General features: G+C 42.3%; 1 protein-coding gene across 1 annotated transcript in view; it reads right to left on the bottom strand.

Moving 5' to 3' along the window:
• Positions 1-13,805, bottom strand: part of Tmem178b (transmembrane protein 178B) — a 341,487-nt gene extending 327,682 nt beyond the window's left edge. The window contains exon 1 of the mRNA XM_048340351.1: positions 13,033-13,805. Within this exon, the coding sequence (XP_048196308.1) occupies positions 13,033-13,414 (382 nt within the window). The 5' untranslated portion in view covers positions 13,415-13,805. The remainder of the gene's footprint in view (positions 1-13,032) is intronic.
• Between the last annotated feature and the right edge of the window lie 236 nt (positions 13,806-14,041).

Genomic DNA, 14,041 nt, shown 5'->3' with positions numbered 1-14,041 from the left:
GAATAAATAAATAAATATACGTGCATGTACAATATTCATCAATCATAAAAACGATTTAAACTTTTATTGACATTCTCTACCTAGTATCAAAAGTGACATAAAAACTGCTAAAGAAGGAAAGTATAATTCTGATTCTTCTAAAATCAATTCTTAACCTCTTTTTATTTGTTGGCTTGCCCTGAAGTCTTTCCCTTGGGAATAAAATGCCCTCTGAGCAATGTGGTCAGTCCTTGATTTGTTCTAACACTCCATAGCTAGTTGCACTCCCTCTCGGTGTCCTGACTAGACTAGGTTTAGTATCTAAGCAACTTGACAGATGGTATAGCTTTGGCTTAACTTTCTATTTCTTTTCTTTTTTTTTTCCTTTTTAGCCATACTCAACTGTGGATGTGGGTTGGTTTTTTGTTTGTTTGGTTTTTTTTTTTGCAGTTTTTAAAAAAATTATCTTTAAAGTAGTTGCACAAAGGAGTTGCCATGCAACCAAGCAGTTTATGAATATACTGCATTGTGCTCAGGGTCAGCCCTTTCAACATTCTCACCCATCCTCCCTCACTCTTTTTAATTTTGTATTATATGCATTGAAATCTTTACTGTATCCCCCCTCCCCACTTCTCCCCTTCCTTCCTCTGGCCCTTTTCCCTTAACCCCACCCCACCTCTTTCAAATACCTGCTTTCTGGTACTTATTTTGTTGAGTTTTGACTTTGCCTTTCTAAGGAATTACATTACTTGAATTCCCCATTAAGTCTTTTCATATTTCAGTTAATGCATTTGTCAACACTTGCACATTTACTTATAAGTTTTTAAGCTAAATCTGGCCCCATATATAAGGAAAAACATGCAATAGATCAACTGTCTATCCTTCAGAGTTCTAGATTTTTTTCCTCACAAGCAATAGGAAATTTAACAAAAAGGGAGTGACTTGTGTACTTGTCTCTATTTCAGCAATTAATCATAACTAAATCCCTGAATTCCTCTTCTTATACCACATAATAAGCATAATAAGGAAACGTAACTAATTATTTCTAAGCCCTTCTTTATCCGTTACTTTCAGTGAAAACTGTTAATTATTGGTCACCACGTTCTCCTCTTATCACAAATACCTCTTATCACTACTGACTTGTTTTTGTAAAAAGGCAGTCACAGGGGCTAGGATATGGCCTAGTGGTAGAGTGCTTGCCTTGTATACATGAAGCCCTGTGTTCGATTCCTCAGCACCACACATATAGAAAATGATCAGAAGTGGCACTGTGGCTCAAGTGGCAGAGTGCTAGCCAGGGACAGTGCTCAGGCCCTGAATTCAAGGCCCAGGACTGGCAAAAAAAAAAAAAAGGCAGTCACAGGCTGCCTCAGAGACAAAGTTTTCCAAGAATTTTCCATAAAGAAGCTGCATCTTGACACTGCATGGAAGACTCTCAAGAGGATGTTAGGATTTCTTTTTGCTGTTGTTGTTTTGAAAGTACTGGAGTTTGAACTCAGGACCTCAAACTTGCTAAGCAGATACTCCATCTCTTTTTTTGGCACTGGTTATTTTTGAAATAGGGACTCAGTTCCTGCACAAACACATATCTGGACTGCAGTCTTCCTATTTTGGGGTTCTCATTGAAGCTAGGCTGACAGGCAGATAACACCACATCCCGCTTCTTCCATTAAGATAGTGTCTCATGAACTTTTCTGTCCAGGCTGGCCTGAAACCACCACCCTCCCAACCTCAATCTCCCGTATCCCTTCCATACAATCAAACCAATTGCACCCCATCCAGGTCTATGAAATACTCCACCACCTTGAGAAGCAGGGAGTCAAAGTGCAAAATGGAATCACTATTATGGACATAAAGAGAAATTTAGGACAAAACAGAATGCTCTAGAATATATGAAGTGTCCAACAGAGTATAGTCCTGAATATGAAACAGTGGGGTATTTTTTAAGAACAGGAAATGATACAAATGTAGGAAGATGACCTAATATAAAGTAAATTGCCTTTTCTTGGCAAAATACTTTGACGCCAAAAAAAATCAATTGAAATAATTCAGATACTGCAGTCTCCCATAAAAGCAGCAAATCTGTCAAACTTTTTTGAATGCCAACAGCAGCTTGTCCTACTCACACTAAACCTCATGGCAAAAGACGGCAAGTGACTCCTAGAAGAGCGCATCTCTGTGCAGGCAAATTGATGAACAAGCAACATTGCTCATACTCAAAACACATGTTTGCCATCTAGCTTATAAATACATGTAGTATGGGTTTTAAATATTATGAACAGAATATCTGTGATGTGATTTATAAAAATCTGGTAGTGATGGCTCCCCCACAGGAGATGGTCAAGAAGTCTGGAATACAAAGACCAGAGTGGAAGAAAGACAAGTACTACCTAGTTAGAATTAATTAATGTTTCAATGAGCCTAAGATTTCACCCTGCCAATCCACAGATAATTCTCTAAGAAGAATTTAGCCAAGTACTGGTATCTCAAATCCTGATCAGGAGACTGAGATTGAGGATTGTAGTTTGAAACCAACCAAGACAGGAAAATTCATGAGACCCTTATTAACTCCAATTAACTACCAAGAAAACAAAAGGGGAGGAGTAGCTCAAGGGGTAGTGTGTTAGCCTTGAGCACAATAAACTAAAGGACAGCAACAAGGCCCTGAGTTCAAGCCTCAGTACCAGCATACACACACACTATATAGTGACTGATAGTACTAGAATAGTATATATGCGACATATATTAGGGCACATATATTATGACAATAATAAATTAGATATCCTATATATGTTATCCTAATATGTGTGTGAATCTATATCTATGTATGGATAGCCCAACTGTCTTTACTGAAAAACCTGATCTGTCTGCTGTCTGCTCTGAAGTAATATCCAGTCACCTGGGCCCCTACCCCATAGCTGTATCACAGAACCAAGCATAGAACATGTATTCATTAGCCTTCCGCCACATTGTCTTCTACTTTTTGCTCCTTGAAGATAAGAACTATGGATTTCACTCATCTCCTCTGACCCACATAATACCCCTGGCATAGATGCTGTTCAACAGACATTTATAGAGTCCATACAATGAAATATTCTTCATTCAGTGATTTTTAAATGACCCAAGGAATTTATTCATTGTTTCTACTTGGTGGGTGGGTGTGTGCGCACACACACATGCATGTTTTAAAATTTTTGTTTAAGGGAAGGAAGTGGGAAGGGGGGAAGGGGGGAGAAAAACAAAGAAGGAGGTAACAAGTTTGAAAGAAATGTATTCACTGCCTTATAGATGAAACTGTAACCTCTCTGTACATTACTTTGACAATAAATAAATAAATAAATAAATAAATTTATTATTTTTTAAGTTTTGTTTAGGGCTAGGGGAACTCAGTGATAGTTCAACTTGCCTAGTTTATGTGTTCAGGAAATTTTTTTTAATCTGATGCTAAAAAAATGTTGAAACATAACCCTGTGAAGGTAGTCATTTTGTCTGCTTTATTAACTTGTGTCTCAAATGTATTTGACCTACTACCTGACACATAGTAAGTACTTAAAAATGTGCTGAATGGACAAATACTCCAGACTACAAAGTGTTCTATAGGCTGACCAGAATCCAGTTCCTTTCTCCATTAGGTGATAAAGTCCTTTTATTATTTATTTAAATTGAGGGAATAGTATAGTATAGTTTGGACCATGAATGTCCCCCCAAAGACCCTCGTATTGAAGGCTTGGTCCTCACCCAGAGCACTATCTGAAAGTGGTGGAAGCTTTAGGAAGTGGAATCTTCTGGAAGGATGCTAAGTCAATGAGGGCATGCTCTTGAAGGAGATATTGGGTCCTTAACCTCTCCGCTTTCTTGGTTTTCTGACTGCCATGAGGTCAGCTAGAAGGAAGTTAGGTCATAGGGAACATGCCCTTGAAGATACGAGATCCCTGACTCTTTTCTCTTTTCTTTCTTTCTTTTTTTTTTTTTTTTTTTTTTTTGGCCAGTCCTGGGCCTTGGACTCAGGGCCTGAGCACTGTCCCTGGCTTCTTTTTGCTCAAGGCTAGCAATCTGCCACTTGAGCCACAGCGCCCCTTCTGGCCATTTTCTGTATATGTGGTGCTGAGGAATTGAACCCAGGTCCTCATGTATACGAGGCAGGCACTCTTGCCACTAGGCCATATCCCCAGCCCCATTTTTCTCTTTTCTTGGAGGTGAGCAATTTCCTCTGCCATGCCTTCCCACCATGATGTACTGCCTCACCAGAGCCCAAAGGCAACAGGGCCAAGCAGCCACGGAGGGACTGAAACCTCTAGACTGTGAGCCCAAATACACCTTCCCTCTTTGAATTTTATGGTCTCAGATCTTTTGTTGCAGTAATAGAAAACAAAATAACACAGGGAAAATTACACATAACAAAACTGACCATTGTAATTATTTTAAGTGTAGAGTTCCATAACATTTAAGTACATTCACATGGTTGTACATCTACCACTACTTTTCTCTATTAGATTATAATAAACCCCAATCTGCAAAATAGTATTTCAAGTCATTAGAAAAAGAAAAGGTTAGTTTTTATTCCATGAATGTATAATGGTGAGGAACTAGTTGCTTGGTTTTATACCACTTCCTATTAGAAATTAGTACTGGGGATGATCTCTTTAGAAACAGCTGTTCTGTCTCTCCATCTTGTTCTCTTGCTCTCTTGCTCTCTCCCTCTCCCTCACTTTCCCATTCTCCTCGTTATACACTTCTCAATCATGTACCTTTCAGCTATTCTCTGTCACTTAAATCTTTTCATCACATATTGCTATGTGAAAGGGCTTGGAGTTTATAGAATCCAAACGGTTGGGCTGGGGATATGGCCTAGTGGCAAGAGTGCTTGCCACGTATACATGAGGCCCTGGGTTCGATTCCCCAGCACCACACATACAGAAAATGGCCAGAAGTGGCGCTGTGGCTCAAGTGGCAGAGTGCTAGCCTTGAGCAAGAAGAAGCTAGGGACAGTGCTCAGGCCCTGAGTCCAAGCCCCAGGACTGGCCAAAAAAAAAAAAAAACAGAATCCAAACAGCTGTTTCACCTAAGAGAAAACAAAGTCCTCTTTAAGAATATACACATCACTCAAAAGCAGTAGAAAATGAAGATATTAGAGAAATTTTCTTTTCTGTTCCTCTACCAAGTCACACATTTCCTCTCCTGAGTTTTGTTTAGAGTAAAAAGTTACAAAAGTATCTGCATCTAAACAAACATTTGTGACTAATGTCCACCAACTAGATGTAGATGGGGGGGTGGAGTTAATGTGTGAGTGTGAGTGTGTGTGTGTGTGTGTGTGTGTGTGTGTGTGTGTGTGTGTGTAGGATCAAACTGACCAGACTGTATTTAGCATTTTCCCTAAGGGCTTAGGATTGCCTTATAGCAGAGCACGGGACAATATTTTTAATTGGCAATCCAAAGTGGGTTATATAGAGTTGATCCTCTAATTGATCCTTACTGACCCACCAGTGAAAGAATAAACAAGCTGGCCTTCTAGACCAGAAATAAGGTTCTTGGCTTTGTTGACTCCATAACGTGAGCTCCTGAGCAAGAACCTCATACAAAACTCACGCATGAGAGTCAACTTGGGAAAGTGAGTACAAGCTCCCAAGGACCACTGTAATTCTTTGTCCTGTCCCTCTTATCTCTTTCCCGAACACCTAGCAAAGAGCTCAGGACACAACAGAGTGCAGGTGAGTCTCTCTTCTAGCCATGCCTTTGCCCCCTTCACAGAACTCCCTCCCTAATCATCAGCCCTCCTTGCTTCCTTTTGTTTGTAAACAGCTGAAAAGGAGTATGACTAAGAGCGTGTTTAACTAATTGAATGCGGGCCTTGTTGAATGGCCAGGAGTGTGGGCATGGGTTTGTATATGAATGGGTATGTCTTGGGTTAAAGATGTTCAGTCAGGGCTGGGAATATGGCCTAGTGGCAAGAGTGCTTGCCTTGTATACATGAAGCCCTGGGTTCAATTCCTCAGCACCACATATATAGAAAAGGCCAGAAGTGGCACTGTGGCTCAAGTGGCAGAGTGCTAGCCTTGAGCAAAAAGGAAGCCAGGGACAGTGCTCAGGCCCCGAGTTCAAGCCCCACCACTGGCAAAAAAAAAAAAAAAAAAAAAAAAGATGTTCAGTCAATGAGCAAAATATCTTTCAGGACCTACTATGTACAAAGACCAAAATCTGATTTACAAATTTAATAATCCCTACCCTCCAGGAACATAGGTCAGCCACTTCTGACCTCTCTTTTTCCCAGATCACTCAATCTTCTAAAACTAATACAACTATTACATTTTTTTTGCTTACTTTTCCTTCTTTGTGCTTCCTAAGAGCAAAGACTCTTAATGACACTATCTTACGCTGTATTATATATTGCAATTCCATTATTAGACACTAGTTTGTCCTATCAATATTTACTCATTGTATCTCTCCTACTCTGTCCAGACTCTTAACTTTTCCATTTTTGTCAACAATGCACATGTTTCCCTCAAAAGTACTAGCTGATGTGAGGCGCTAGTGGCTCATGCCTGTCATCCTTACTTCTCAGGAGGCTGAGATTTGAAGACTGTGGTTCAAAGCCAGCCCAAACAGTAAAGCTCATGACACTTTTAGTTCCAGTTTACCACCAAAAAAAGTTGGAAGTGGAACTGTGGCTCAAATGGTAGAATGCCTACCTTGAGTAAAAAAGCTCAGGGATAGCATCTAAGCCCTGAGTTCAAGCCCCAGGGCTGTGAGGGGTGGAGGGAGGAGTATTAGTTGAATATGTCTACAAAAATTCCAGTATCTGTTACATTAAGCAAAATAAATATCAAAACTTACATAGCAAAAATATAGGAGCTTCAGTCAGTAAGTCTCAGAACAAGGCTACTTTAGTTTAGAATGAAGACTCTGAAAGCATTGCTTTTTGTTTTGTTTTAGGGAATTAACACAGCAGTCTCTTGATTCTATGGAGCCAATGGAGATAGTTTCTCAAACCTGAAGCCAGAATTTGAACCCAGACACCTTCATTTAGTTATTGTAAGATTTTACAAGTTATTTGGCCTTTGTGTGCCTTGGTTCCCTCTACTATAGAATGAGAATATTTTAAACATATATACGTGTGTGTGTGTGTGTGTGTGTGTGTATGTATGTGTAAAGAATTTCTATTTCCTGCTGGGAGCTGGTGGATCACTCCTGTAATCCTAGCTACTCAGGTGGCTGAGATCTGAGGATCGTGGTTCAAAGCCAGCACAAGCAGGAAAGTCTGTGAGACTCTTATCTCTAATTAACCACCAGAAAACCAGAAGTGGTGTTGTAGTACAAAGCAGTAGAATGCTAGCCTTAAGCTGAAGAGCTCAGGGACAGTGCCCAGGCCCAGAGTTCAAGTCCCACAACCAACAAAAAAAAAGTCTTTTTCCAAAGTTTATTATAAACAATAAATTAGTGAATAGACATAAAACTTTAAGAAGAGGGCTGGGGATATGGCCTAGTGGCAAGAGTGCTTGCCTTGTATACATGAGGCTCTGGGTTCAATTCCCCCAGCACCACATATACAGAAAATGGCCAGAAGTGGCGCTGTAGCTCAAGTGTCAGAGTGCTAGCCTTGAACAAGAAGAAGCCAGGGACAGTGCTCAGGCCCTGAGTCCAAGGCCCAGGACTGGCAAAAAAAAAAAAAAAAAAAAAAAAAAAAAAAAAAACTTTAAGAAGAGTTTTGAGTTTCAGGTTTGGCCATTATTTTTATTATTCTCCTTCCCATTCTGTCAATTATGTGAGTTGTTTTAATGAAGTCAGAGAAAGGAAAAGAAGTGAGAATTAATGATGGAAAATTAATAAGATACAGAGTTAGCAGAAATAACCATAAACTAAAACCTCTGCCCCAAAACATTCAAGAAGCAAAAGGTTTCCTAAAGTGTGAAATAATATTCTTAAATGTAAGCCCAAATTACCATGCAATTATCCTCATCTGAAACGAAGTATGAGCTTGTTTTTTAGCAGCTGTAGACTCTATGCAGCGCTACCCAAAAGACTTTTCTTTGATGGTGGGAACATTCACGGTAATCTGCACAATTAAAACTGACAGCTACTAACCACATGTAGCTATTAAATATTTGTAATGTAGCCAGTGCAACTCAGTAAATTTTTTTTTAATTTTAATATTGTCTTTAAATTTAAACAGCCCCATATGGCTAGTGGGTCCCCTACTGGGCAGGCTCACTCTAGATGCTGACCCCTTTGTCTGAAATGGCCTTCCTCCAAACCCACCTCCAAACCTCATCAAAGCCTTGTTCAGATTTCATTTCCTCTGGACAACATTCCCAGCCCTCTTATCTCACCACAGCTGATACAATCTGCCCCTACCATCCCCCACCTTGTTTCTCTCAATGTGTTTTAATGGCTGCTGTCATAATTCTATGGCTATAATTTAGTGTCTGTGACACTAAGAGTCTGTCTGCAGGTAATTCCAGCCAGGCCTGGTAGCTCACTCTTACAATCCTAGCTACTTAGGAGGATGAAATCTCAGGATCATGGTTCAAAGCCAGCCCAGGCAGAAAAGTTGCCATGAAACTCTTAGCTCCAATTAACCCAAAAACCAGAAGTGGAGCTCAAAGTGATAGACTACTAGCCTTGAGCAAAAAGAGCTCAGACACAATGCATAGGCCACCTAAGTTCAAGCCCCACAACCAACCAAAAAAAAAGGAAAGAATATTGAAGTCCTAGTCTTCTAAAGCATCCTTTTCTTCTAGTCATGTGTGCCAATCTGTCAAATAATGCATGTGCAATAGATATTTGCTGAATATATTACTAAACTACAATTATACTCAATGTTCTAAGGGAAAAAAAGAGTTTTCAGAGTACTGACAACCACTTCATAACAATGGAAACTGTCTGGGTCAAAGTCCATTATAAAGCAAATTTTTAAATGAGAAGTTCTTAGAATATAAGTTGAAAGTCTGTTTATTTCAAAACCTTGTTAGGTTTTGTTAGGTTAGACATAATGAGTCAGTATAAACCAAAGAACAAAAATAGACTCAGCAACAAAATCCTACCTACAGCTGAGGGTCAAGAAGTCTCTTGGATTTCAAAGCTGTTCTTACCATAGATCTGTTTCTAGTTCTTACAGTAATTTTTCAGAAAGACAAGAATGAGATTTAGAAGCTGAGAGTTTCTGATTTAAGACTTCTTATAGGCATAGTAACCGGGAATTTGGAGTGATTAATCTATCCTTGGCTCCTATCTATCTATCTATCTATCTATCCAATCCAAATAGACTCCAATCCTACCTCCAAGAAGAAAATAAAATCTTATTGAACATGAGAAATAATGAGTGTGAGTGTTGATATGTGTTATCCAAAAAGAATTGGGTTTTTCCCCTATTCCAAAGCAAAGCTTTTACTCAGCACATCTTTCTTTGGTGTATTGCCTAGCATATGTTGCCATGTTAACCATAACCCAATTGCCAGACTGGCTGAATTTTTTCTCAATCATAATTTCTGAAATAATATTTTCTTGGAATTCCCAAAAATTAGGTACTTATTCCTATAATTAGAAGTCACTCTTGAGGCTAGGAATGTGGTAGCATGCTTGTCTAGCATGCATGAAGCCCTGAGTTTGATTCCTTAGCACCACATAAACAGAAAAAAATGGAAGTGGTGCTGTGGCTCAAGTGGTAGAGTGCTAGCCTTGAGCAAAAAGAAGCCGGGGACAGGGCTCAGGCCCTGAGTCCAAGCCCCAGAACTGGCAAAAAAAAAAAAAAAAAAAAAATCACTCTTACTGTATACATTATCTTAAACTTATTTTTTATGAGATATTCTCTGTTTTACAGGTGTTGGTCTTTCCTACCCTCCAAGAGCTTATAGATCAATCATGAAAATAAATAGACAGTGCTTCACTTGTGGATACAATCATGGCAGCAAATCACTGAGAAACAGATTTCAGGAAGAATCTGAATCCAAACATTATCTTCAGATTAGATTCAGATGTGACTCTTCTTTTCTTATTAATTTGGTGGTTTGGGGTTTTTTGTTTTGTTTTGTTTTTATTTATTTTCACTGGTCCTGGGACTTGAACTCAGGGCCTGGGCTCTGTCCCTGAGCTTCTTTTTGCTCAAGGGTAGCACTCTACCACTTGAGCCACAGCGCCACTTCTGCCTTTTTCTGAGTAGTTTATTGAAGAGTCTCAAGGACTTTTCTGCCCGGGCTGGTTTCAAACTGCAATCTTCAGGTCTCAGCCTCCTAAGTAGCTAGAATTACAGATATGACCACCAGCACCAGGTTTGTTGTATTTTTAAATGCATAAACAGAACACTCTAGTGTAACAAATATTGATTTGACAAATGACTGAATTTTTTTAGGACTATAGGATCATTTACATAAATCTCTTACTTTAGCATTATATTGATAGATTGCTAAGCAATCTATGTCTCTGGCTTTTCTTTCCCCTTGCCCAAAACACTTCTCCCAGAATTTTAATATTTTATTTTTATATTTGATTTTAATGTTTTAATTTTTATTTTAAAAAATTACAAATAAAGACAAAAGTCTAAGATGACTTTTCAGATCTTTCAAGAATAGCATAAGCATCTTCTGTCTCATTTAGAAGATGTCCTAAATTTAAGTACAGGTATCAATTTCCTTTTAACTTCTTTATAAAACTTTCCCACCTAGGAAGAACATTGAGTAAGTGGAGAAATTATGTTATCTATGTTATTGGAATGCCTGTGAATTCTAATGATATAAGATGAACTTCTTTCCAAAATATGTCTGTTGCTGCTAAGAAAAGGAAGCTCTGGTGATGTGTGTGTGTGTGTGTGTGTGTGTGTGTGTGTGTGTGCCTGTGCGCACACGAGTGCTGAGGTTAAAAATGAAGATAGTGACCTTAAGTCTCTCAAGATTTGTAAGGCTGGTATACCATCTATCTCAATAATTCCTAACAAGAATGTCAAATGGACAGAAACAGCCATAGTAAGCAGGTGCTTTGCAGCTGACAGTGATTGCTGTATTTGGGGTGATGGGGAACAGCATTTCCATTAGTTCAAGTGAAATACAATGCCCTGCCAACTCTAGGTGTCTGTGTATTCAATCCCCCTACTGTGCCTGTCCATTTTCTGTTGCTGCAATTAAAAATCAGTCGATATCAAGTCAAAATGTTGCACATTCTTCCCCTATCCCTTTCTTGTCACTGTGTTTCCAGCTTCACCGGAAGAACATGTCACTATGGTAACCAATCCCTCTGGTGCCCAGACCAAGTCAAGCTTTCTAGTCCAATTGCCAACCTGAGTATCACAGAATCAGAGACCTGGAAGGAGCCACCAGAAGCCATGAATTCCATCCCCTTTTCTCTAAGTGAGGTCAACCAATACCAGACACAAGATACTTGTCACATTCTACAAGGTTCAAGGAAGGAAATTCACAATTGCCCTTCAGAAAACCCTGCCAGTATTCACCAGTCATGGTGGCATGAATTCTCCCCCTCATTTCAGCTAACTCCCTACCATTTCAATGTTAAAGAAGCCAGAACATGATGGATAAAATAACCACTCTATTAATCTGAAAACTGGAATAAAGTCACCCATTGTCAAAATGATTCTACTTCCTCTTGTTTTCCAAGCCCAGCTTGCTTTGCTGGAATCCTCTAACATCCTGTATACCTTTACAAAGTTGTGGCATTCCTGCTAAGTCCCCCTGCTCTAAGAAGAGCCTTGTCATGAAGCATAGCAGAGATCACACACATAACTAAATCAGCTGAAATCTCCTAGTCATGCTAAAGAATCTACACAACAAACACCAAGATGGATTCTCCCTCTGGCCCTCCCTCACCTCATAAATGTGAACTGGCTTCCTAGAGTGTACCTACTGCCTGTCATCTTTAAATGACTGACTTTGCTTTCTCAAATTAACCGATTTTTTTTGCTGATCAATTTCAACACCTGCATAAATCAAAGCACATCAGGCCCTTATGAGCATTATTTTCAAACCAGTAAACTTCACAGCCTTCTAAATAAGAGGCAGTCAGAACTCTCTTATGTCTTGGCCTCGGAGCACTTTGCAAATAACAGCATTCCAAGGTTGCCACCCTGGCATCACCATTTAGTAGTGGAAGAGAGTAAAACATGGAGATAGAAGCGACACTTAGAATCATCTACACATCTTCCCAGACACAGCCTCCACAGAAGAGAACATATGCTCTTCTTCAGAGAAACGTTGCAGCTAGCTATATTTCACTAGGCTGATGGATCCGGATGGCTTCTAACATAGAAATCATACAAGATTTACAAGCTGTAACCACTAGGCAGATTTTTTTTAATGTATATAGCCATCTTAAAGTATCAAATTTCGTCACTACCAAACGCAGCTTAATTCCTGTTTTAAGTCTACTTTGGGTATTTTTTTAAAGATATTAATCATCAGAAAATGGCATTCTTTTCTTCTGAAATGCCTGCTTTGGCGTTACTTTCCTTGGGTTTATCAGACCCTGCTGATAGTCACTGCACATGATCACTTTTGCCAACGATTTTTTTTCCAAAAGGAGAAATAAAGGACTGGAAGATAATGCTCCTGACCGACAGGTTTCGAGCGGGGCAGCTGAGGCAGGGAATGTCATGAATTGCCATTTTACACGACCCCCCGTTGCCTGCACCATGCCTGGCCTAGGACAGCACTTAGTAAACGTTTGGGGATGAGTAAGGAAGGCCTCTGTGAGACATTCCCTGCTAGTTCCCTTGATTTGCATCAGAATCTGTTCACTCCTCCCGGGGCTTCCTCCAGAAACCCCTCGTTCAGGGGTCCCTTCTTTCTCAGAGGCTGGGGTAGCCTCCTCCTGGGCCGTGAGATGCCACGTGAGTGTGCACAGATAAGAGCCAGGCAGCGGCGCAGCAGAGCGGAGCCTCGGCCGGGTTCCACAGCCAGCCCTGGGCAGGCAAGTGCGGTCCTCTCTCCCAGGCTCCGCCGGGCCTGGATGCCAGCCTCACCCAGAATTAGGAGATGGGGTGGCAGGCAGCTGCGGGGGGGGCGGGGGGACGGGGGGGCCTACCTCCAGTCGCCACGCCGCGCCCCTGGCGCTTACCTTTCCGGATGAGGGCTGCGATCTCGGGGTCGAAGCCTTGCCGGTGACACTTCCTCCAGAGGCCCATGTTGGTGGAGTTGTACTGCCGGCTGCACTCGTCCGCGGGGCTCATGGCGAAGAGCTGCCGGCGATTCCGGGCCCGGAGGAGTTTGCCCTCCCAGCGGTCCAGGCGTGAGCGGCTGGCCCGGAGAGGCAAGTTGTTATTGTTGTTGTAAATGAAGCCCGGGTCCACCCGGCGAGTGTTGAAGGCCTTGCACCTGTCCCTGTGCTTCCTGGCGTCCGTCTCGTACCAGTGGTCGGAGCAGATGGCCACAGCCAGCATGCCGAGGGCGCAGAGCGCTAGCGAGAGGCCCGTGTAGAGCAGTAACCTTCCGGCAGCCATGCCTCCGCTGGGCGGCTACACCATGGGCATGATCCGCCGCGCCTCGCCTTCCCTCCCTGCGTCCGCCCGAGCTGGGGGAGAGGACGGGAGGGGGGGGCCCGCGTGGTGGAGCCCCCACCGACTGGTGCGCAGCCCCGGGAGTGCGCGGATCGGGGGCGGGAAGCCTAAAAAGTTCTGCTCGGTAGAGGCTCCCGCGGGCTCCTGGGCATCCTCCGAGGCTGGCGCAGCCTCCCGGTGGCCGCGATCTGCGCCCCGCGGCTTCCCGCCCCCTCCCCGCCCCGCAGGAAGGGACTGCGAGGCCCCGCGCGCAGCCCGGCTCCGGGCGATGCCGCCTGCCCTAAGTGCCCGCGACCGCTCCGCTGCCGCTGGGACTCGCTCGGGGGGTTCCTTTGTGCAGCCTGGTGAGGAGATCGGAGCTTTCTGGGGGGCGATGGACCGGGGGGGCGGGTGGGGGAGGAGAACGTCCGGAGGAAGCTGGTCCTCGGGCTGATGTGAAACCCACCCGCAGCCAGCAGCCCAGGGAACCCTCCGGATGCCGGGGCCAGCCGCCCTGAGTCCCGCCCGGATCTCCCTTATCGGCGACTCGCTTCGGGATGCTCGCCCAGAAATGTTCTCCTCTCCGGATCG

The sequence above is a fragment of the Perognathus longimembris genome, chromosome 2, assembly GCF_023159225.1.
Source record: "Perognathus longimembris pacificus isolate PPM17 chromosome 2, ASM2315922v1, whole genome shotgun sequence".
Taxonomy (NCBI): domain Eukaryota; kingdom Metazoa; phylum Chordata; class Mammalia; order Rodentia; family Heteromyidae; genus Perognathus; species Perognathus longimembris.
Note: the sequence above shows the minus strand (reverse complement) of the source record. Positions and strands in the feature narration are given on the sequence as shown.